Genomic DNA, 26,078 nt, shown 5'->3' with positions numbered 1-26,078 from the left:
AGCAAGTGTACAATATTATGTTTTTTACATCTATGTGAAGGTAATTTCTCTTTATTGTATGTATGGGTCATTGGAACTGACCGATTCCATCTGTCTGCTTTGTCCTGTGGTGTAATGGTTTTGTTGTGTGTGGCGTCACTATGGCGCGGTGTTGGTGGATGTTTGTGTGTTGAGTTTAACATTGGGTTCATTTGAGTCTTGGTTATGACTGTGGTGATGTGGGTTTGTTTGTCTGGGTAATCAGTGTTGTAACACGGTTTGGAAGTGTTTGCATTGTTTTCAATGAATTATTATGTTTTTTTCCTTTTGTTTATGTGTTTGGTGTTTTTGTTAGGTCTGATTAGTTTGGTGTACGTTGTCGTGTGTGTGTGTTTTGTGGTAATTGTGATGTTTTGTGTGTTTTATATTTATGGCATTTTGGTTGTACTTTAATTGATGTTGTGAACATTGGGGTTTTTGGGTTTTCGAATTGTTGGGGTTTTTTGTTTCGTTGGTGTTTTGTGAGTTATGTAGATGTGAGAAGTTTATGGCTGTTATATAGGTCAAGGAAAATGTCCAGTTCCGCTTTTCGAATTGGAGATGATGATTTTTTTGGTATCGTGGACTTTGTTTGAGAGATATAGGTCAAGTGAAGTGTACAGTTACTGTTGGTTGTGTGGCTGTAGCATTTTGTTGTGAGTTGAGTTTTTTTAATAATATTTTCGGATGGTGTGGTGTTTTGTATTGTTATATATTTAGCTTCTCCTAAATCCTCTGTTTCCTGCACTTGTCCCATTAGTTTCCTTTTATTGTTAGATTGACAAGTTCTTGTGTCATTTTTGTTCTTGTTTGCATTTGTTGGCATGTATATGTAGTGACATCGTAACTGTTTTGTATACACTAGATGTAGTTGTTTCCACCATATTGATGATGTCAGGGGTCAATCTAAGTCAGTGGAATCAGTCACTTCCCTAATACCATGCTAGAGTTGCGTCACTATTACTGTCTTTCTTTCTGTAGGATACAATTTCATTCGTACCTGGTTTCTTATGGTGTTTAGTCTTGACTATCAGTTGGTTGCACGTAATTATTGAAAACCTGGAATTTGATTCTTGTTATGTACATTATTTTTTGATACAGACAACATATTTGCATTGTGAGTGTCTCCCTTAAGCTAGTGCACTACTTACAAATCTTCCCAAACCACAACTTGTGAATATTCTTCTTTTTGTGCTTGTTGGTCCTGCTACAATTGACTCACTTTCTATGATTATATATGAGGAATTCTATTTTATCTAGTGTAGATTTTAATTTTTGAGTGAGTTAAATCATCACCACCATTGTCCATTCTTTTCTCTCTAGCAAGCTTGATGCAGTTGTACATGAAGATCTCCCAGACAGTTCAATCCTCCTTCTCATGTGACATTATTACTATTTGAGTGTCTCTTGTCTCTGAAGATTTGTATGTCCCAGGTATCACAATGTCCTCCTCCAGATTTTTTCAAATATTGTTTGAGGATTTATGTAAAACCATTCTTTCCATATGACCGTGTCACTGCCGTCTTGAAATATATCAACTAGGCCCCTTTCTAAATGAAACTGCTATTTTATTTCCTCATTTTTCTTCTAGTGTTTTTGATTCAAAACCAGAGTAATTTCGTGTAACATGTCTGTAGACAATTTCTGGTGGGTAAAGTCAGTGTAGCTGTTTGCAAAGCCATTCACATTTGGATCAAGTTATGCTTCGTGAAATGTGATGTTTATAGATAGCAAATTTGTGTTCTAAAATAACTGATAAATAGAGTGGTACAATTTGGAAGGTACATTTATTCTGCTGATAATGTGTGTTGTGCCTAGATAGCCCAGTCGGTAAGAGCAATTCCTGTCAAAAGCAAATTTCCGTATGTGCTGTATTATGCGGTCATATGCCTCCATAATACGAGTGACTTTTTTTCCTCCCATTATTTTTCAAGTAGTATTCTTGTAACAAAAGTGAGCTCTGCGGTTGTCTCATAATTTGGTCACTCTCCCTTCTATCTAGGTAACTGGAAAAATATATTTTTAGAACTAGTCAGCATACAGTTCAGTGCTGTGTACTGTTTGTTTTCATATTTTGTTATCACTGTTGAAATTTAACATTACTGTGCTGTTTGGATGGTACAAACTTGAGTGTTCTGTGTGTTTTCTTCAACAAGTATTTAGATTTTTCAGTTTTAATGTTTGTAGATTACTTGTTTGAATTGTCGTGTGTACACCTGATAGGCCTGGTGTCAGCTGGTGCTTACACTAATATATATATATATATATATATATATATATATATATATATATAAAAAAAAAAATTGGTGTTTTGCCCTTAAAGAGCGCATTTGGACTAAACTACATGGACAGTTCCTTTTGCTGCCTTCCTTGCTGCCCAAACTTCCCTCATTCGCTCGCTGTGTTTCTGTTTCCGGTCCTCTGTCCATGCTTCTTGTCGGCTTCGTGTCTTCGGCTTCATCTTGATTGCCTTTTTGGTTGCCCATATTTCTTTCATCTTCTGGCTGTGATCTTGCTTGCGTTCTTCGGTCCATTTTATGCCTGTTCGTTTGTCGCATTGTATCTCATGTAGTTTACTTTTCTTAATGATGTTTCTGAACTTTATTCTGTCGTTTATTGTGTCTGCTGTTATGTTGAGCTGGTTCAGGTCGTTTTCTACCTCTGCCACCCATTTGTTGTTTGTAGTGGTTACCCAGTCAAAGATCTGTTTGGTCAGCCTGTGTGATGGCATTCTGTATAGGTGTCCATAGAATTGTAGTCTGCGTTTTCTAATTTTTTCTGTGATTGTCTCCGTATGTTTGTACAGTTCCTCTGTAGGTTTCTTGATCCATATTCCATTGTTGTTAGTTGCGCCTAATATTTTCCTAAGTATTTTCCGTTCTACTTTTTCTAATTGTCTGATACGTGTATGCCCTCGGATTAGTGTGGTCTCTGCTGCATATAGTGCCTCGGGGAGCACCACCGTGTCGTAATGGCGTAATTTGGCTTTTTGTGAGATACACTTCTTGTTGTAATGATTCCACACTACTTTGTATGCCTTGTCCAGTTTAGTCTTTCTTTCTTCATTTGAGTCTCTGTTATGTCCACTCATTTGTAGTGTTTCACCGAGGTATTTGAAGTTTGCTGTTTTGTAAATCGTGCCATACTTTGTGTTCAGAGATGAGAGTTTCTTTGTGCTCATAAACTGTGTCTTTTCGTAAGAGATCTGTAGTCCAGTTTTGGAAGCGATTTCGTGCAGTTTTTCAATAGCGTCTTTTGTTTCCTTTATACCTTTCGTGACAATCGCCAAATCGTCTGCAAAAGCCAGGCATTTAATCTGTAGGTTTCCTAAGGTTATCCCCTGTTGTGATGTTTCCCATTCTTTTATGACCTTACCTAACACCAGATTGAAAAGGAGAGGTGAGAGGCCATCGCCTTGTCGGACACCTGTGCGAATTTCAAAGGGCTCTGATAGTTCCCCACAGAACTTTACTTTGGAGGTCGTGTTGGTTAAAGTTTGCTCTATGATAGCTCGTGTTTTGTTGTCTACTTTGTATTCTGCTAGAATTTTGAAGAGAGTTTTCCGGTCGATAGAGTCGTACGCCTTTTTGAAGTCAACAAAGGTAATGATCAGGTTCTGTTTGTGTTGTAAAATCATTTTCAGGTTCCAAATTTGTTCCGCACAAGACCGCCCTTTACGGAAGCCTGCTTGGTATTCCCCAATCAAGTGGTCGGTTTGGCATTCTAGTCTGTTCAGTAAAGCTTTAGAGAGGATCTTGTATGTGACCGGTAGTAGGGATATTCCTCTGTAGTTGTTCGGGTTAGTCTTGTCACCTTTTTTGTGTAGTGGGTGTATCAGGGCAGTTTTCCAGTCGTCAGGAATTTTCATGGTCTTCCAGATGTCTTCCAAGATCCTGTGGATGTCTTTGGTGAGTTCTGGGTCTTGTAACTTCCAGATTTCCGCGATGATGCCATCTTCTCCTGGTGCTCTACGATTCTTGAGTGACTTTATTATTTCTTTAACTTCTTCTAGAGTTGGAGGTTCACTATCTGGATTGTATGTGCTCGTTTCTGTCATCATTTCTTCCATGGGGGGCTCCGTGTTGAGCAGTTTTTCAAAGTACTTTGCCAGAATGTCACAATTGTTTTTGGTATTGGTTTCTAGGGTTCCATCCGGTCTTCTGAAGCACAAGTTGGGTGGTTGATATCCAGTCATATTTTCTCTGAACGTTCTGTAGAAGTTTCTTGTATTGTTCTTCATGAAGTCTGATTCGATCTCTGTCAGTCGCCGTTTGTCATACTGTCGTTTTTCACTGCGAATGATTTTGCTTGATTGCTTCTGTGTTTTCAAGAAGTTCATCCAATTCTCTTGGGATTTATGGCAACTAAATTGTTTCCATGCACTGATTCGTTGGTCAATAGCTTGGTCACATGTGTGGTTCCACCAACGGTGTTTCCGTGTTCGTGGTGCTTGTGCTAGTTTCATGGCCTCTCGGATTCTTCGTGAAAGTTGTGTCCAGTCTGTCGTTTTCTCCATTTTAATTTTGTGTAATATTTGTGTCTGGTTTAAAGTAACGTATTCTGGATCTGGTCTAACAATTTTGTTCTTCTGGAGCTTTTTCTTGGGCAAAGGACGAATCCTGATCTGTAGTAGGTGGTGGTCTGAGTCGAAGTAGCCTTTACGGGTGTCTATGTTCAAAATTTCTTTTTGTGAGTCTTTCTGCACTATTACGTGGTCGATTTGTAATTCTTGCTTTCCGCTGGGGAATTTCCATGTGGTAAGTTTTCGTGTTGGTTTCTTGAATTTTGTTGACATAATGGCGAGGTCGTGGCTTTTGCAAAAGTCTATCAGATGTTTTCCGTTTTTGTTGGTGTCCTTGTGTGGAGTATGTTTTCCTGTGATATGTCTGTATATCTTTTCTTTTCCGATTTTGGCGTTGAAGTCTCCCAGTATTATTTTGACTCTATGTGCAGGAATTTTTCTGATAGTTTCTTCCATTGTCGTCCAGAAGTCATCAATTTCGTCCGGGTTTTTCCTGTTGTAGTCATTAGTTGGTGCATGTGCGTTGATTATTGTGTAGGATTTATTGGCTGATTTCACTGTGATGGTGCTGATTCTTTCGTTTGGTGACGAAAAGTCGATTATGCTGTCCGTGATGGACCTGTGTACTGCAAATCCTGTGCCAAAAAGCCTTAGGTTTTTCAGTTGTCTCGATGGTTTTCCTTTGTATATTCTGAAATTCTCCGTGTTGAAATGGTCTTCGTCTGTGAATCGTGTTTCTTGCAGTGCACATATTTTGATTTGAAATTTTTCGAGAGTGTCTGTCAGTTGTTTCATCTTTCCTGTCTTCATCAGTGTGTTCACGTTGAGTGTGCCGATGTAGTGTTTGCGTTTGGTCTTGAGGGAGTTTGAGAAGCTCCGATTCTTCTCATGATGTCCGTGAGCCCCCGGAATCCGATGCTCACGACAATCCCAGTCTATTGACTGGGGCCCGGGGTAATGAGATTTTTCTCGTTGTACCATCATGATGTTTAGTAGTTGGATGTATGGCATGCTGCCGAGTACAACCTGACTTTCCAGATCAGGAGGTTGGTTGAGGCCGCCACTGACATGTGGAGCAGACGCCTTTTGTAGCCGCCCACTGTGGGAACAGACGCTACTAGTAGTTTTGGTCCGCCCCGAGTATTTCATTTCCTCGGTACCACCTATATCTAGGAGGCATTCCCCTATCCGCCACCTGGGGAGGCGCTCGGTTGTGGGTCTACTAGGTGAATGCATACTTTATAAGTCATATTTGAGACTTGTTTGGCAGCTGCATATATGGCAATGTGTGCATGACTGTCCATGGATGCAGTATGGAAAGCCATATGGTGTGTTTCACATACACGTGGCTTTAGTAGGTGCCATCAGAACAGTACACAGCAGCCATGGAACGCAATGCACTCTCATAGCAGTGGACGGCTGCTGTACCAGTAGCATTATTAAATGAGGCATTGTGGGGGCTCAGTAAACATTAGTGTCTTCCATTCTTTCAGGCACGTTGCAGTCTGACAGGCAACAGTAGCTTGTACATCAGATCCTACTTTCTGCTGTCACCTTTCTTTTTGTTTTTGTAACTTCTTCTCATAAACCTATACATGGCTTGGGAAATAGACATTAAGAAATTCATTTTGTTAGTGATCTGGAGGTAGCGTCTTTGATTAGCAATCAAAATGTCATACGTCCTGGATTCAAACTCCACCATCAGTTAAATTTGAATAATAAACGGCATTGGTGGCCAAAGACTTCCTGCATAAGAAGTCACCCTCATTCTGCCAATGGCCTTGTTAGAGGGGCCAGAGGAGTGGACAGAGGTTCAGGGCACTCTCTCGTCTTTGGGGTGGGAAATTGCCCCTAAAAGGTGGAAGAATCAGGAATGATCAACAGCATGAGGATGAAGAAGGCAATGGAAACTGCTGCATTAAAGAGAAATAATGTGTATCCACATGATACCTGTAATTGAAAAGTGTTGTTGCGATCTCTCCATTGTCAAAAGATTCTGGAATAGTCCCCCATTTGGATCTCTGGGACAGGACTGCGAAGGGGGAGTTGACCATGAGAAAAAGATTGAATAATCAGCAAGATGGTAACATTCTACAAGATAAGATTCTAGGGGTCGAGGCATGGAATGCCAGAAGCTTGAACGTGCTAGGGAAGCTTGAAAATCTGAAAAGGGAAATGCAAATGCTCAGTCCAGATATATTGGGGGTCAGTGAAGTGAAATGGAAAGACGACGAGGATTTCTGGTTAGATGAGTATAGGATACTACAAACAGCAGCAGAAAATGGTATAACAGGAGTAGGATTCATTGTGAATAGGTAGATAGGGCAGAGAGTGCGTTACTGTGAAAAGTTCAGTGATAGGGTGTTCTCATTGGAATCGACAGCAAACTGACACCAACAACAAGTATACATCCTTATGTTGCAAGCTAAACACAAAGATATAGATAAAGTATATGAGGATATTGAAAGGGTAATGCGGTATGTAAAGGGAGATGAAAATCTGATAGGCATGGAGGACTGATATGTGAGTGTAGGGGAAGAGCAGGAGAAAGTGTTACAGGAGTGTGTAGGCTTGGTACTAGGAATGAGAGGGAAGAAAGACTAATTGAGTTCTGTAATAAATTTCAGCTAATAATCGTGAATACTCCGTTCAAGAAACAAAGAGGAGGAGACATCTACATCTACATCCATACTCCGCAAGCCACCTGACGGTGTGTGGCGGAGGGTACCCTGAGTACCTCTATCGGTTCTCCCTTCTATTCCAGTCTCGTATTGTTCGTGGAAAGAAGGATTGTCTGTATGCTTCTGTGTGGGCTCTAATCTCTCTGATTTTATCCTCATGGTCTCTTCGCGAGATATACGTGGGAGGGAGCAATATACTGCTGGACTCTTCGGTGAAGGTATGTTCTCGAAACTTTAACAAAAGCCCGTACCGAGCTACTGAGCGTCTCTCCTGCAGAGTCTTCCACTGGAGTTTATCTATCATCTCCGTAACGCTTTCGCGATTACTAAATGATCCTGTAACGAATCGTGCTGCTCTCCGTTGGATCTTCTCTCTCTTCCTTTGTTTTCAGATTGCATTTCCTTAGGATTCTTCCAATGAATCTCAGTCTGGCATCTCCTTTACCGACGATCAACTTTATATGATCATTCCATTTTAAATCACTCCTAATGCGTACTCCCAGATAATTTATGGAATTAACTGCTTCCAGTTGCTGACCTGCTATTTTGTAGCTAAATGATAAGGGATCTATCTTTCTATGTATTCGCAGCACATTACACTTGTCTACATTGAGATTCAATTGCCATTCCCTGCACCATGCGTCAATTCGCTGCAGATCCTCCTGCATTTCAGTACAATTTCCTATTGTTACAACCTCTCGATACATCACAGCATCATCTGCAAAAAGCCTCAGTGAACTTCCGATGTCATCCACCAGCTCATTTATGTATATTGTGAACAGTAACACTTTGAAAAGGTCCAGATCTACAGGAAGATTGCAGTTATATTACATCATGGTTAGACAGAGATCCTGAAATAAGATACTGGATTGTAATGTGTACCCAGGAGCAGATATAGACTCAGATCACAATGTAGTAGTGATGAAGAGTAGGATGAGGTATAAGAGATTACCGAGGAAGAAACAGTACCCAAAGAAGTGGGATGCAGATGTACTAATGTTCTCTTAGGTTATAGATACTGCAATAAAGAACTGCTCAGTAGGCAGTACGGTTGAAGAGGAATGGACATTGCTCTAAAGAGCAATCACAGAAGTTGGAAAGAAAAACATAGGTACAAAGAAGACAACATTGAAAAAAACCATGGGTAATGGAAGAAATGCTTCAGGTGATTGATGAAAGAAGAAAGTACAAAAATGTTCAAGGAAATTCAGGAATACAGAAATACAAGACGCTGAGGAATGAAATAAATAGGAAGTGCAGGGAAGCTAAGACAAAATGATTGCATGAAAAATGTGTAGAAATCAAAAAGAAATGATTGTCGGAAGGACTGACTCAGCATATAGGAAAGTCAAAACAGCCTTCAGTGAAATTAAAAGCAAGGGTGGTAACATTAAGAGTGCAACAGGAACTCCATTGTTAAATGCAGAGGAGAGAGCAGATAGGTAGAAAGAGTACACTGAAGGTCTCTGTGAGGAGGAAGATTTGTCTGATGTAATTGAAGAAGAAGCAGGGGTCAATTTAGAAGAGATAAGGGAGATGGTATTAGAATTAGAATATAACAGAGCTTTGGAAGATTTAAGATCAAATAAGGTGGAAAGTATAGATAACATTCCATTAGAATGTCTAAAATCATTGGGGAAGCGACGACTGTTCATGTTGTTTTTAGAATATATGAGTCTGGCTATATAACATGCGAATTTCGGAAAAATATCATCCACAAAATTCTGAAGATTGCAAAAGCAGACAAGTGTTGAATTATGGCACAATCGGCCTAGCAGCTGGTGCATCCATGTTGCAGAGAGAATAATATACGGAAGAATAGAAAAGAAAATTGAGGATGTGTTAGATGACGATCAGTTTGGCTTTAGGAAAAGTAAAAGCACCAGAGAGGCAATTCTCACGCTGTGGTTCATAACGGAAAGAAGACTAAAGAAAAATCAAGACTCTTCATAGGATTTGTTGACCTGGAAAAAGCATTTGACAATGTCAAATAAATGTTGCAAGATGTTTGAAATTCTGAGGAAAAATCTATACATCGAAGAAGCAATGATGGATATAAAAGGAATGTTCAGGAGTGGAATTAGAATCCAGGGTGAAAGGATACCAATGATACAATTTGCTGACAACATTGCTGTCCTCAGTGAAAGTGAAGAAGAATTATATGATCTGCCGAATGGAATGAACAGTCTAATGAGTGCAGAGTATGGTTTGAGAGTAAATTGAAGAAAGACAAAAGTAATCAGAAGTAGCAGAAATGAGAACAGCGAGAAATTTAACATCTCACGAAGCAGATTAAGTTAAGGAATTTTACTACATAGGCAGAAAATAATCAATGACAGACAGAACAAGGAGAACATCAAAATCAGACTAGCATTAGCAAAAAGGGCATTTCTGGCCAAGAGAAGTCTACTGGTATTACACATAGATCTTAATTTGAGGAAGAAATTTATGAGAATGTGAGTTTGGAGCACAACATTATATGATAGTGTAATATGGATTGTGGGAGAAACGGAACAGAAAAGGTTCGAAGCATTTGAGGTGCTGCGCTACAGACGAGTGTTGAAAATTAGGTGGACTGATAAGATAAGGAATGAGGAAGTTCTGTGCAGAATTGGAGCGGAGAGGAATATGTGGAAAACACTGACATCAGGGAATAACTTCCATGGTACTACAGAGTGCTGTAGAGGGTAAAAACTATAGAGGAAGACAGAGATTGGAATACATCCCTCAAATAATTGAGCAAATAATAAGTTACAAGTGATACTCTGAGATGAGGAGGTTGACACGGGAGAGGAATTCGGGACAGGGTTCATACAAAAAAGTTGTGGACTGTTGTATTCAAGGAATACAGTGTATCATTTCAAAACATGAACAAGAAAGAACATGAATATGGTAAAGAAGTTGTTCAATCATTTAAAGATGTTTTAGTGTACCATTTTCAAAAATGTATTTACAGTGAATGGAGTAATAACAATCTCAACAAAAATTATATGTTAGAAAACTGCCAGTTTACAGACAAAGCTGAAGTAAGAGTAATCCATCATTATGTTCGTTACATTATTTGCTGAAATTCTTCCACTAAAACCCGTGCTAGCATTTGTTCATGTTGGTTTTCTCTGGGACTGTGCTGAGAGGCTGGGAAGGAATAACATGATGAACTTTATCATGCCGTGCCATTCTGTGTGCAACAGCAGCCACGTAAATGTGAAACAGACATGGCAGCATGCCATTTAGATGTCTGCTTGACATTGGTGGAATGGGTCTAAGAGTCTTAGATGTTCGCTTGGGTCACTGGTTTACAGCTAGGCTGTACATGTTTCAAAGGTGGTGGTGTTAAAGATTACTTTTCAAAATGATCTATGGAAGTAAGAAACAGATAATAGGGAAAACAATGAACTATAAATTGTGGCAGTGCTATGTGCAAAGTTATTTTTTTAAAGACATGTTACTCTGATAGCTCGACATTGACTTTGCATTTAATTTCATGTTACTGCTCTGCATTTCACTTGCAATTAAATGTTTCTGTATCAGGCATCTAAGATGTTTTGTGTTAATTTTTTACTCTCACCAGGTGGTTTTAGAGAACTCATGTCGAGCAGATGAACACGAGTGCCCATTTGGTCGTACAAGTGTGGAACTGTGCAAGTTGCTGTGTGAAGTTCTACGAATAGGAGAACCACCTAGTGAACAGGGGCAAAATTTTCATCCAATGTTCTTCACGCATGATCATCCCTTTGAAGAATTTTTCTGTGTTTGTATTGTGCTGTTAAACAAGACATGGAAAGAGATGCGTGCAACAACAGAAGATTTTGTTAAGGTACTAATGCTTCTCTGTTCTCCAGTTACTCTGTGTTTGTGCTGCCATTTTGTTTCCTAATTCAGTATGTTCAGAGAATTTTATAGTTCTTTTATGAAATGATATTTATTGTGCAATATGCCTGATACTATGTTGGTCTGTTCAGTATAGTGCATATTTCTCTTTCTTGCTTTATATGTTGTCATAATGGTTATATACAGGCTGTAACGGAAGGTATGTCCAATCTTCCAGGAAACATTCCTCACATATAGGGAAAGAAAGTATGATATGGGCCTGGGTCTGAAAATGTTTTATTTCCATGTTAGAGCTCACTTTCTACCTCTCTTCATAATCAGATTAATAATTGGAAATGCACAAAAACAGAAAGTACCAGCGTTACATGAAGTGGTTCCTTACGTGACATGTTCAACATACTCTCTTGGTTACTGTATGAAACACCTTCCTAAATGAAATGTTCAAAATACCCTCTGTCTCTGTTAGCAGAGACACATGCATAAACCCACCATCAGATTGAATCTTTGATATGCTGATGTATCCCTGGGGGAATGTGTATTGTTTCACAGCTGTCCACACTGCAGGCACAAAGGCTGTACACCTTGTTCCTGGGTTTCATACACAAGGGCTTTCAAATGCCCGCACAAATAAAATTCTAGTTGATTCTAGTAGAACAGATAGACTAATCTCTAAGAAAGCATGAAAAGTTTCCCTGTTAAGCCTGGGTGGAACAACATGATGGCATAAAAGTCACCAATGCCAGCCCAAATGCTGACAGAAAAGCTTTGTTGGTGATGTGATTCTCAGGGATACATTAGTGATTCAGCGTGATGGCAGGTCGATGCATGTATCACTGCAAATGGAGGGCATTTTGAACATTTCAATTAGGAAAGTGTTTCAGTCTGTAACCAAGAGAATATTTTGAACATTTCATGTAAGAAAACATTTCATGTAATGTCAGTACATTCTGTTTCTGTGTGTTTTGCATGGTTAATGTGATTATGGAAAAAAGTAGAAAATGAGGTCTGACATGTAAATAAAATATTTCCAGATCCATGTCCAAATAACAAATTTTCCCCTTCTATGTGTCAGGAATGTTTCCTGAAAGTTGGACATATCTTTTTGTTATACCCTTATAGGAAAACAAAATAAATGGCCTGGTTCCTGTAAATGTAATTAAAGTTCAATCTCTATTGTTGACTGTATCTTAGCAAGCTAAAGCATTCCAACTATTCAACATTTAGAACAGAGATGTTCACTTATCTTAAAGACAGCTGAAATCCCAGTAGAACTTGCAACAGCAAAGAGATAATTATTTTGAAATAAAGCTTATTTGCATAGAAGGCACAACATTAGTAATACTTGTGAATGCCTGATGGCTTAATGCTTGTCTCTTTCCTAATAACACCCTTTGTTTCCTGCCAGAGATATAAGATTTGAACCATTCTGTAGCATTTCCTGTTACACCATAATATTCGAATTTACTTAAGAGGATATTGTGATTTACACAGTCAAATGCTTGCAATTTTTTGTCTAATGAATTAAGTACATTTTCACTGTGCGTGTAGATAGCCTTCTCAATATCAGAACCCTTTAGAAATTTGAACTGCGACATTGACAGTATGTTATATGTGATAAGATGGTTATAAAGCCGATTGTACATTACCTTTTCTAAAATTTTTGAGAATGCTGGCAAAAGTGAAATTGGACGGAAATTTGATGCTATTTCTTTATCTTCCTTCTTAAACAGTGGCTTAACTTCAGCATATTTCAACCATTCAGGAAATATTCCACTGACAAAAGACTGGTTACACAGCCAACTTAATGTGTTAATTAACTCAAAATCACATTTTTAATTAACTTTGTTGATATTTCACCATAGCCATTAGAAAGTTTTTGATTTTAAAGATTTTATGATAGACATTACTTCTGCTGGGGTAGTGAGGGTCCAATTCACATTATGGAAATTACTTGCAATGTCTGGTCTGAGGTATCCCATGGCAGTATATACAGAACCTGACAACCTCCACCTTTTTAGTAACAGTTATAAAATGTTTGTTAAAAAGTTCTGCAACACTATACACATCTGTCACCAATGTATCATTTACTCTTAATGCTATTTGCCCCTCTTCATGTCTGGATCTACTGGTCTCCTCCTTCACTACATCCCATATTGTCTTTATTTTGTTATCTGATATGACTATCTTTTCCTGCAATATATTTGCTTTGATGTCCGTATTACAGTCTTTAATATTTTTCAGTATTTCTTGTATTGTACTATTGCATAAACATCAGAACTGTTTTGGATTGACAGATATAGTTTTCTTTTTGTTTTACAATATACCTCTATTCTTTGAGTAATCCATGGCTTCTTTGTAAACTTTGCTCTAATCTTGGTTAGTTTTGGGGGAAAACTGTGTTCAAATGAGGTAAGCACTTTATTAGCAAAAGTGTTATATTTTTCATTCATGCCACGAGAACTGTAAACATCACTCCAGTGAACGTCCCTGAGGAGTGCCCTAAAATAATCAATTTTTGGCTTATTGATTACCCTCTTGAGTTCAGATTTAACATACTTTGTATCCTGTTCAGTATTAATATTTAACAGAAGGAACTGCATGTCATGGTCTGAGAGGCCATTGACTATTGGTTTTGTAATATAATTTTGTTCATTGAACTTTTCAATAAAGATATTATCAGTGGCTGTTTGTGAGCAATTAACTACCCTCGTTGGGAACTTTACAGTGGGAATTAAGTTGAATGATAGTGTTACTAACTCAAATAAGTTCTTATTGGGAAGAGTCTTTAAGGAAATCTATGTTGAAGTCACCAGCAACCACTATTTCTTTGTTTTTGGTTGTTAAATGGGCCAGTACACCTTCAAGATGGTTTATGAACAGATTAAAGTTACCTGCAGGTGCTTGATATACATTTAATATTATGAAGGATTTTTTATGAAATTCTGCTTCTGTTGCACATGCATCCACATGCTGTTTTAGGCAAAATTTATGAATGCCTATTTTCTTAAATTTATGACAGTTCCTGATGAATGTGGCAACTCTACCTTTCTCCATTTCTGCTCTACGAAAGTGAGATGCTAACCTAAATCCTGTTACACTTAACAGTTCTTATCAGAGGTCGCATGATGTTCAGAGAGGCTGATTATGTCAGCTGGATTTGAGGACTCAGATTCATCTGTGCAGATAATTTATTCATTAATTTTATTTCTCAGCCCTCGAATATTTTGATGCAATAAAGATAGCTGACATTTCACATTGACTGAGTTAAAATTGGGTAGAGTTGAAATTTCTGCTGATTGTTGCAAATTGTTAATCAACAGCTGTTTATGCTGATGTAATAAGCTAGAACTATGTTTTTTGGCTTCTTCAATGTTTTGCATTCCTAAGCAAGCAAGAAATATTTTCCGTTACGTTTATGTTCTATGAAAAGGGAGTATATCAGCACAATAACAGATATCATCCAGTAGGTAATACAATGTACAGAAATAGTATCTTAACAGCTACTTCTCTCTGTTGATGTATACCCTGACGGTTTTTACACCTTACATTGTTCTTCTTCATAAGATTACCTCAAGGATGTGATAGTTTGATGAATTGAAAAGTGTTATTATTAAACAAAGATGATCTGCTGCCCATTTTTTAGTTCCAAATTTAGATCGCAAAAGTCATTTACGAACACTTAGTTGACTACACTGAAACACAAAAAAGTGACACTTAGATCATAACAGTTACCAGTCTTGTGAATTATCTAAGACTACAATGGAAACAATCTGATTTAATACCACTTGAATTGTGTTGGTGGAAGCGACTTGAGTTGAGCCTGGAATCAGTCACTTGATCGAATGATATCAGAGTCTGCCTAATTAGAATTTAGTAGTGGTAGGAAGACTGCTGGAAAGCAATGCATTTATTTTTGAACAAAAGTGAGAGTGCCTGCAGCCACTTGGCCTTAAATTGACTGGCTAAGACACTGTTCTCCCCCCCTGAACCATGGACCTTGACGTTGGTGGGGAGGCTTGCGTGCCTCAACGATACAGATAGCCATACCGTAGGTGCAACCACAACGGAGGGGTATCTGTTGAGAGGCCAGACAAACGTGTGGTTCCTGAAGAGGGGCAGCAGCCTTTTCAGTAATTGCAGGGGCAACAGTCTGGATGTTTGACTGATCTGGCCCTGTAACACTAACCAAAACGGCCTTGCTATTTTGGTACTGCGAATGGCTGAAAGCAAGGGGAAACTACAGCTGTAATTTTTCCCGAGGGCATGCAGCTTTACTGTATGATTAAATGATGATAGCGTCCTCTTGGGTAAAATATTCCGGAGGTAAAATAGCCCCCCATTCGGATCTCCGGGCGAGGACTACTCAAGAGGACGTCTTTATCAGGAGAAAGAAAACTGGCGTTCTACAGATCGGAACGTGGAATGTCAGATCCCTTAATCGGGCAGGTAGGTTAGAAAATTTAAAAAGGGAAATGGATAGGTTAAAGTTAGATATAGTGGGAATTAGCGAAGTTCGGTCGCAGGAGGAGCAAAGCTTTTGGTCAGGCGAATACAGGATTATAAATACAAAATCAAATAGGGCTAATGCAGGAGTAGGTATAATAATGACTAAAAAAATAGGAGTGCGGGTAAGCTACTACAAACAGCATAGTGAACGCATTATTGTGGCCAAGGTAGATACGAAGCCCACGCTTACTACAGTAGTACATTTTATATTCCATCTAGCTCTGCAGATGATGAAGAAATTGAGGAAATGTATTATGAGATAAAAGAAACTATTCAGGTAGTGAAGGGAGATGAGAACTTAATAGTCATGGGTGACTGGAATTCGACAGTAGGAAAAGGAAGAGAAGGAAACGTAGTAGGTGAATATGGATTGGGGCTAAGAAATGAAAGAGGAAGCCGCCTGGTAGAATTTTGCACAGAGCATAACTTAATCATAGCTAAAACTTGGTTCAAGAATCATGAAAGAAGGTTGTATGCATGGAAGAACCCTGGAGATTCTAAAAGGTTTCAGATAGATTATATAATGGTAAGACAGAGATTTAGGAACCAGATTTTAAATTGTAAGACATTTCTAGGGGCAGATGTGGACTCTGACCACAATCTATTGGTTATGAACTGTAGATTAAAACTGAAGAAACTGCAAAAAGGTGGGAATTTAAGGAGATGGGACCTGGATAAACTGAAAGAACCAGAGGTTGTACAGAGTTTCACGGAGAGCATAAGGGAACAATTGACAGGAATGGGGGAAAGAAATACAGTAGAAGAAGAATGGGTAGCTTTGAGGAATGAAATAGTGAAGGCAGCAGAGGATCAAGTAGCTAAAAAGACGACGACTGGTAGAAATCCTTGGGTAACAGAAGAGATACTGAATTTACTTGATGAAAGGAGAAAATACAAAAATGCAGTAAGTGAAGCAGGCAAAAAGGAATAGATAAGTCTCAAAAATGAGATCGACAGGAAGTGCAAAATACCTAAGCAGGGATGGCTAGAGGACAAATGTAAGGATGTAGAGGCTTATCTCATGAGGGGTAAGATAGATACTGCCTACAGGAAAATTAGAGGGACTTTTGGAGAAAAGAGAACCACTTGCATGAATATCAAGAGCTCAGATGGAAACCCAGTTCTAAGCAAAGAAGGGAAAGCAGAAAGGTGGAAGGAGTATATAGAGGGTCTATACAGGGGCAATGTTCTTGAGGACAATATTATGGAAATGGAAGCGGAGGTAGATGAAGATGAAATGGGAGATATGATACTGCGTGAAGAGTTTGACAGAGCACTGAAAGAGCTAAGTCGAAACAAGGCCCCGGGAGTAGACAACATTCCATTAGAACTACTGACAGCCTTGGGAGAGCCAGGCCTAACAAAACACTACCATTTGGTGAGTAAGATGTATGAGACAGGCGAAATTCCCTCAGACTTCAAGAAGAATGTAGTAATTCCAATCCCAAAGAAAGCAGGTGTTGACAGATGTGAAAATTACCGAACTATCAGTTTACTAAGTCACAGCTGCAAAATAATAACGCGAATTCTTTACAAACGAATGGAAAAACTGGTAGAAGCGGACCTCGGGGAAGATCAGTTTGGATTCCGTAGAAATGTTGGAACACGTGAGGCAATACTGACCCTTCGACTTACCTTAGAAGAAAGTTTAAGGAAAGTCAAACCTACGTTTCTAGCATTTGTAGACTTAGAGAAAGCTTTTGACTATGTTGACTGGAATACTCTCTTTCAAATTCTGAAGGTGGCAGGGGTAAAATACAGGGAGTGAAAGGCTATTTACAATTTGTACAGAAACCAGATGGCAGTTATAAGAGTCGAGGGGCATGAAAGGGAAGCAGTGGTTGGGAAGGGAGTGAGACAGGGTTGTAGCCTCTCCCCGATGCTATTCAATCTGTATATTGAGGAAGCAGTAAAGGAAACAAAAGAAAAGTTCGGAGTAGGTTTTAAAATCCATGGAGAAGAAATAAAAACTTTGAGGTTTGCTGATGACATTGTAATTCTGTCAGAGACAGCAAAGGACTTGGAAGAGCAGTTGTACGGAATGGACAGTATCTTGAAAGGAGGGTATAAGATGAACATCAACAAAAGCAAAATGAGGATAATGGAATGTAGTCGAATTAAATCGGGTGATGCTGAGGGAATTAGATTAGAAAATGAGACACTTAAAGTAGTAAAGGAGTTTTGCTATTTGGGGAGCAAAATAACTGATGATGGTCAAAGTAGAGAGGATATAAAATGTAGACTGGCAATGGCAAGGAAAGTGTTTCTGCAGAAGAGAAATTTGTTAACATCGAGTATTGATTTAAGTGTCAGGAAGTCGTTTCTGAAAGTATTTGTATGGAGTGTAGCCATGTATGGAAGTGAAGCATGGACGATAAATAGTTTAGACAAGAAGAGAATAGAAGCTTTCGAAATGTGGTGCTATAGAAGAATGCTGAAGATTAAATGGGTAGATCTCATAACTAATGAGGAGGTGTTGAATAGAATTGGGGAGAAGAGGAGTTTGTGGCACAACTTGACCAGAAGAAGGGATCGGTTGGTAGGACATGTTCTGAGGCATCAAGGGATCACCAATTTAGTACTTGAGGGCAGCGTGGAGGGTAAAAATCGTAGAGGGAGACCAAGAGATGAATACACTAAGCAGATTCAGAAAGATGTAGGCTGCAGTAGGTACTGGGAGATGAAGAAACTTGCACGGGTTAGAGTAGCATGGAGAGCTGCATCAAACCAGTCTCAGGACTGAAGTCCACAACAACAACAAGACACTGTTGTGACCTCCTAACTGGAGATGCTGTTTATTAGCTGCTTGCAGCGATCCCTTTGAATGGGGTCATTCTAAATGGTGAGCATTCATTCAGGAAGTACAGCATTTATTTGCTGGTATGGGCTTGCCAATCCTGGCTGTCATGAACTGGGGACTGGTGAGTGTTGCCAGTCATCTATTACTGTAAGCCCTAGCATGCTTCACTGAGCATTTCACAGAGAAACACCTGGAGGTCCTCACATATTTGAGACCTGGCATATTTTTGATTGCCTCAACATAGTCCCCTCTTTAATATGGACATCTTCTAGGTAAGTGACAGAAGATTGAAAAAATTAACATTTAGAAAAATTACACAGACCCTACCAGACAGAGCCACAAAAACCCGATGTAAATTTCCTAAATGTTCCTTGTTCATATGATTTGTAATCATGAGGTCATCAGGATAAATGACACGTTGGGGATATCTGCTATCAGGTGTTATAAAAACCTTTGGAAACTAGCAGATTCACTTGTGACCCTAGATGGCAACCTATTAATTTGATGATAAGGGTTGACAGGTGTACTTAATATCAAGAGTTTCTTCAATTTTTTGGCTCATGCAAGCTGTAAATAGCCTGTGCCAGGTCAATTATTATAAATAACTGATCATTTGCTAATTTGTAAAAAAGTTCATCAACTTCTATTTGGTCACAGACAGTAAGTTAAAAGTTGACATACATGAGTGGAATGTCCCAGGCTTATGTACACCCACTAAGGGAGAGGCCCATTGTCTAAAGGAAATAGACAAAAGAATTCACTGTTGTTCCAGCCTGTCTAATTTCAGTTTCACATCATCCAGAAGTGCCAACGGAATATGGTGAGCTTCAAAAAATGTGGTCTGAAATTCATGGCTGTCATAGACCAGTCTGAAATAATGTCTCAAATTGGGAACATAAAGTGTGAATTTCTTCACATAGCACTGTAAGCTAAATGATATTAACAGTGTGGTGCTGAATAGGAAAACCATAAGCTGAATAAGTATCGTCAAGTAAAAAAATATTTTCTTCTGATGGTGATCACAAGAAATGGCAATGTCCTTGTCACTTGTTTATACTTGTTAGCGAGCTCTGTTTGGTCTAACAACAGAATTTTATGACATCTGGAAGTCCAAAAATTTGAAATGCATACTGTCCAAAGGTGGAACACCAATACTAAAGTAATTAGATTGATTTATCACAGAGGCAGACTATATTGGCATTCCTGGTTTCTTTGTGTAACAGCATTTGTTGTGGAACCACTGTACGATCCCTTCATGTAATGTTGTTGATCTGGATTGTGGGAACACAATGGCTGGGTGCAAGTTGAACTTCCACTAAGTGTCCCATATGAAAACACTTTTAGCTTTTGGTATCATAATGATGGATGTAAACTGAAATAGTCAGGCTAATTATGCATTAATTGTAAACATTACATCCTATACCTCTGAACAACATGAGGTGGAGTAGAACAGGGCTGGTTGGCTGCCACTGGGCGAGACATACATGTTACCTTTTTTGTTTTTAACCTGCTTTTTTCTGCAATCACTGTTACACAAGTAATAGTTTCTGGATTAAAATTGAAAGGAAAGTTTTGTTGCACTTTGTCAGTCGTTCCTGCAGTTATTGTAGGTACTTTAAAGTCAGTGGAAAACATTTAGTGGTTGGTTAGGGAAATTTAAAAAGTACAACTGACATGCTTCACCTCTGCTAACAACAGATCAGACTGGTGTAAGGCCTGTTTGCATTCATCTGTATTCAGAGGCAAGATGAATGACAGTGTCCGTTTTTAGATTAGATTAGATTAGATTTACTTTCATTCCAATTGATCCATAGTGATGAGGTCCTCCAGGATTTAGACCATGTCAGGAAAACAATAATACATGAAAAATATTTACAACTAAAATTTAACTTTCTGTGAATGATAGGCACAAGTACTTGTAAGGTTACATTTCCTACTAAATCCTTGAAGATTTACAGACCATGAATTGATGCTTCCTGTGTCTGGTTTAGGTTTACAATGTTGCAGAAATTCTAACCATGCTGTGACCACAAACATTTTAGTAGGAAACCAGTAAGTGCCCAGTTCTTTAAAGAATCAAACTCTCTTGCATAAAACAGCTTCAAACATCTGATTACTTTACGGATGTGTTAATATATTTGATGTCAAGCATCTAAGTAGAAAATCTTTAAAAAGGTTTGAAATTGTGCTTAAAGTTTGTTGAAAGTCACTAAGTGCGCTCATGAAACACTGAATGAATATAGTCTTCATGGTTATCATTCCATATTAAGCAAATGCAAGTTTTTCACATATCTCAATATTTATGATATTATGATGTTGGTACATCAAGTGATATACATAGATACTGTCTGCAAAGTATGTTGCAAATAGAGTGGGTAGTAAAGAAGTAATAAATTAAAAGTCATGTCAGATGCTGAAGTTTCCCTTTAAACACATTTAGTGGTTTTTGTGTGTGTGTGTGGGGGGGGGGGGGGGGGGGTTCCAGTGTGAAAAAGTTTCATAAATGTTTGAAATTATGTGTAAAGTTTGTTGAAAGTTGCTAAGTGCTCTCATTCTCAAGTACAGGATGAATAAAGTTGGGTATTTGTGCACTGTCAGTTGTGCTTCCTCAAGACAAACACACAGTTTCTAGCTGTAACATTGTCTTGTTTGTTAAAGTTTTAACATAAGATTATACCTTTTAATGAGTAAATTATCACAGCATTTTAAATATGACCAGTAATTACATGAAGTATCGAAAATCAAATTTTTGTGTCTTCTGGAAGCCACTAGATAAGCAACTTGCAAGTGGGACCAGGTTCTGGGACAGTTGCTTAACATAATAGATCAAAGTATAAATGTCTGAAAGAGGTAACTCTGAGGATTCTATCAGCAGGTCGAATTTTTACACGAGATAATACAACTAGGGGTTGCTGGATAGCAAAAAAGCCCACTACCGCTGCCAGCACTGAATATCACTTGTTCGGAAATGTAATGCTATCTCAGTCCTCTTGTGCATTGTTAAAACTGGAGTAGCTGGGAGGAAATGTAGCTGCTGAGGAGCAAGCTGATCAAATGTTTTGGTATCTCATGTTGATGTACCTGCTGTTACCACAATTTCAGAAATTTGCATCCATCGTAGCTGTGCTATCCAATGGAAGTGGAACTTACTTTGACACAAGTTTTACATTCCCAAAGTTGGACCATAAAAACCATGTGTTCCCTTTTTGTTCAATACACTCATGACACACAGTTAATAAGATATACTGACATTGTTAATTTCCCATAACTACACTGAAAAAACTCAGAATTAACAACACTTGAACTGCAGTGGTAGAAATCATGTGGGCGAGGCTGAAATTAGTCTGATGGTCAAATGGTATCACAGCTTGTCAAAGTAAGAGGGATGTTCATTAAGTAATGCAACACATTTTTCCCCTGAGAGTAGGTTGGTTTTTGTTCAGGATTCCACTGCACCATGTTATTCCTCACACTTTTGGCTACAAAACCCTTTTTTTCAACATTACATCCATTCAATGTGACAGCCTTATGCCACCTTACTGGGAGGGCCTGTATGCTTGTGTGGCACCACTCTACTGGTCGATGTCAGAACTAACGTCTTGCCGTGTCGATAACCTTCTGCCTTCCATGGAGTGCATTCTTCATTGGGCCAAACAGATAGAAGTCAGAAATTGGGAGATGCACACTGTAGAGTGAGGAACCCAGTGGGCACACTTCTTTGAGTACCCAACTGTGGACAAGTGTGTCAGTACTACCAGCAGAAATGTCCAGTTATGTATTAATATGTTTGAGTGTGAGCCATTGATCACCTCAAATGAAAGTGTTGCACGTTCCAACATTGCAGGAGCCACAGCTGTCTTCTGGGTGGCACACTGGAGATCAGACAGGTTTACGCGACCTTGCTGCGATGACGACGGATGCTTTGCCCAACAACTCGCTGTGCTTTTGTTCACTGTCAGGGCTCTGTAACATTCTGCAAACACCTATGAATATCTGCAGTACTCTGGCTTTCCACCAAAAGAAACTCAATGACAGCTCTCTGTTAGGAACGCTCCTCCATTACAGATACCATTTTGTAGGCTACGTACAGCGCAGCCACATATTTGAACTTCATGAAAGTAGAGAGGCTGGAGCAGGAATATTCCATGACGTCCCACAAAAAATTCCACATTTTCCAACCAAAATTGGTGGAGAAAAAAAGATGTTGTATCACTTATGAAACGTCTCTCATAGACCTTATAACGGTAGGCAGAATGTCACTATAATTACGTCTCAATTACAGATACATGAAGAGTCCAAAGTCTAGTACGGAGTAATCAACCATAATTCAGTGCACTTTGAAAAGAAACACATTAGCTTTAGAATAGAAGTGTGAATGAGGCTGCAGCCGCTGACCTTAAATCAGCTGGACACAGGCGTAAGAGATTGGGGGCAGCATTACAAATATTTCCTTATTAACTTCTGAACTAAAGAAAAAACTGTATGATATTGTCAGCTCAGATTTACCCCATTATGACCAAATTTTGGGTTGTAGCATAAGTTCATAGTGTTTTTCCATTAGTTTAATAAATGTAATGGATACACACAACAGAGACTTCAATCGTCAGTAATATATACTCCTTCACTGTTTACAATAGTCTGCCAACACTGGGGTAACTTTTCGATTCCGTGATTGTAGAAATCACATCGTTTTGTGGGAAAGAACTCGTTGAGCCATGTTCAAAGTGGACTTTCATCCAGGAAGAAAGTTCCTTGAAGGTCATAGGATAGAGAACATAAAAGGTGAAAATCTGAGGGCGAAAATCAGATGAATAAGGTGGGTGCTGAATCACTTCCTAACCCAACTCCTGTATAGTGTTTTTTGTCAATGCAGCAGAATGTGAGCGGGCTTTATTGTGGAGTAGCGTCAATTCACGCAGTCTTCCTGGTCTTTGTTCTTGGATTGCATCTCCAAGACATTCCAGTTGTTCACAATAAATGTCAGCAGTGATGTTACACCTCAGGGAAGCAATTCATAGTGTATCACACCACCACTGTTCCGCCAGATGAATAACATTATCTTTTGTGGATGTGTGCAGATATTTATATGGACAGTTGCTGCTTTGTTTGGGCTCAACCATTCCCTTCTTTTCCTTATATTAGCATAAAGACACAATTTCTCGTCACCAGTAATGACACTGATAGGAATGGTCAGTGTTGTTCATGAGCCAATTGATGATGAGCAAGCAGAGATGTACATATGGCTGCTCGAAGATTTTTGTGATTTTGGCTTAAAGCATGTGGTACCCATACACCCAATTTTTGAATCTTTCCCATTGCATGTAAATGTCCCATATCAGTGGAATAATCACAGTTCATCACATTTGCCAGTTCTTCAGTACAGTGACATGGACCATTGTGTATTAATGCATTTTAACAATCTTCATCAAACTCCAAATGTCTTCCAGAATGTGGAGTCACTAATGTCAAAATGATCCTCCTTAAGATGAGAAAACCATTTTGTTGCGATGGTCTGTCCAGTGGCATTATTCCCATATGTGGCACTAATGTTTCCAGCCGTCTCCACTGAAGTCGGCCCTGTATTGAACTCAAAGAGAAGAGTATATTGAATATGTTCTGATTTTTACTCTTTGTAATCCATTCTGTAGCATCCACAGCTCCACTCACTATTTCCAAATGACATTATATGAACTCAAATAACAATACTAAACTACAAATAAAAATTAACAGTTGATAAATAAAACCACCCCCCCTGCGGGTCCGGGGATTAGAATAGGCCCGCGGTATTCCTGCCTGTCGTAAGAGGCGACTAAAAGGAGTCCATCCCCCTCACGGGGGTAGTTAGCGCCTGCGTCCGGAGACGGACGGTTCCACGACCTATCATCGTGGTCCTTTTGGTTTTTTCACTTCTCGTTTCTTCCTTCCTTTTGTTGGTTCCTTTCTTTGCTCTTCTCCACCTCACTGTCTTCCTTACTCTTTCCCTTGCCTTCTCCTTGCCTTCTCATTGCCTTTTTTTCCTTGCCTTCTCATTGCCTTTTTCTCCTTGCCTTCTCATTGCCTTCTTTTCCTTGCCTTCTTCCCCTTGCCTTCTCATTGCCTTCTTCTCCTTGCCTTCTCTGGTCTCCGCCTCGGCGTTTGAGACAGTCTGTCCTCTTTCTCCCTCTCTCTCTTCTTTTTCCTCTTCTTCCTTCCTCCCTGTGCGTGCCTGAAGGCCGACCCACGCGTTCGCACGCGTAGCCGGTGACGGGGTAACGCGTAAGTCCCCGCCCTGGGTAGACATGTAAGGCACGCGCGTACCCCCTGGTAAAGGCCAGGCCCGGGGAGGGGTGATTGCCTGAGCTGATACCTTCTGACCATGCCGATTGGTCCCTCCGTCTGTTTCTCGGGAGGTGTGACCTGAGGTGTAAACATTCACCTAAGGCGGGAGTGCCCTCTGAGAGGGTCCCCACAAGGAAGGAGCGCGCCATCGGAGACGCTGGCAATCATGGGGGATTCCTCCGCAATGGATTCTACTCCATCTCTTTCGACTTCGACCCAAAAACGGAAACGTGACCAGCCAACAGTGACAAAAGTACTACCGCCTGCCCCACAGTTCCTCGTAGTTTCTCGAACTGAGGACGGAAAGGATTTTTCCTCTGTCAACCCTTTCGTTATTCAGAAGGGCGTAGATGCCATAGCCGGATCTGTCAAATCCTGTACCAGGTTGCGTAACGGCACCTTATTACTAGAAACTGAGAATGCCTTTCAGGCACAAAAACTGCTTCGGGCCACCCTCCTGTACACGTTCCCTGTCCGGGTGGAGGCCCACCGAACTTTGAATTCGTCTCGTGGTGTGGTCTATACTGGCTCCCTCGACGGATTGACTGACGAGGAGCTTCAATCATTCCTCGCTGAGCAGGGCGTGACGGCTGTCCATAGGGTCATGAAAAAGGTCAACAATGACCTTGTACCGACCCGGACAATTTTCTTGACCTTCGATAGTGTTAAGCTGCCATCGCGCATCAAGGCGGGCTACGAGGTTATTTCTGTTCGCCCCTATATCCCGACACCTACGCGCTGCTACCAGTGTCAGCGTTTCAATCACACTCGACAGTCTTGTTCCAATGCTCCTAAATGTGTCACCTGTGGCAGGGATGCCCATGAGGGTGACTGTCCACCTCCGTCTCCTCGTTGTGTGAACTGTCAGGGTGACCATGCCGCATCCTCCCGCGACTGTCCTGTCTATAAGGAAGAACGCTGTATCCAGGAAATTCGGGTCAAAGAGAAAGTGTCCACCTCGGCTGCTCGCAAGCTATTGGCTAGTAGGAAGCCCACGCTGCTCCCAGCGGGGAAATACAGTGCTGTCCTCGCCTCTCCTCGGACTACCCGGGAGGTAGCAACCCAGACATGCGATCTGACCTTCAGCACGACGGTCGTCCGTTCGGCCAGTGCTAAGATCGCGCCGTCGACGTCTCCTCTTCCTCCCATCACCCCACAGCCACGAGCACCTTCTTCAGCTTCTGCTAAGACGAAGACACCGAAGTCAGATGCACGGGCCTTCAAGAAGGAACCATCCCGTGCAGACTTCCTCCGTACCTCGACCTCTCAGCCTTCGACCGGTACTTCCACTACACGTCCTTCCAAAAAGGCGCATAGGAAGCACAGTTCTCCTTCCCCGCCACGGCGCATTTCTTCTCTTGCGCCACCCAGCGGCTGCCGCCCCAGGCCGTCATCCGTTTCG

The 26,078-nt window shown here is 40.1% G+C and overlaps 1 protein-coding gene across 1 annotated transcript in view; it reads left to right on the top strand.

The window, feature by feature from the left end:
* LOC124619650 (engulfment and cell motility protein 1) overlaps window positions 1-26,078 on the top strand; it is a 73,195-nt gene that overhangs the window by 4,542 nt on the left and 42,575 nt on the right. The window contains exon 3 of the mRNA XM_047146180.1: window positions 10,793-11,038. Coding sequence (XP_047002136.1) covers window positions 10,793-11,038 — 246 coding nt within the window. The remainder of the gene's footprint in view (window positions 1-10,792; window positions 11,039-26,078) is intronic.

The sequence above is a fragment of the Schistocerca americana genome, chromosome 6 (assembly GCF_021461395.2).
Source record: "Schistocerca americana isolate TAMUIC-IGC-003095 chromosome 6, iqSchAmer2.1, whole genome shotgun sequence".
NCBI classification, from domain to species: Eukaryota; Metazoa; Arthropoda; class Insecta; order Orthoptera; family Acrididae; genus Schistocerca; species Schistocerca americana.
The sequence above is the reverse complement of the archived record's forward strand: the minus strand, read 5'-3'. Positions and strand labels throughout refer to the sequence as shown.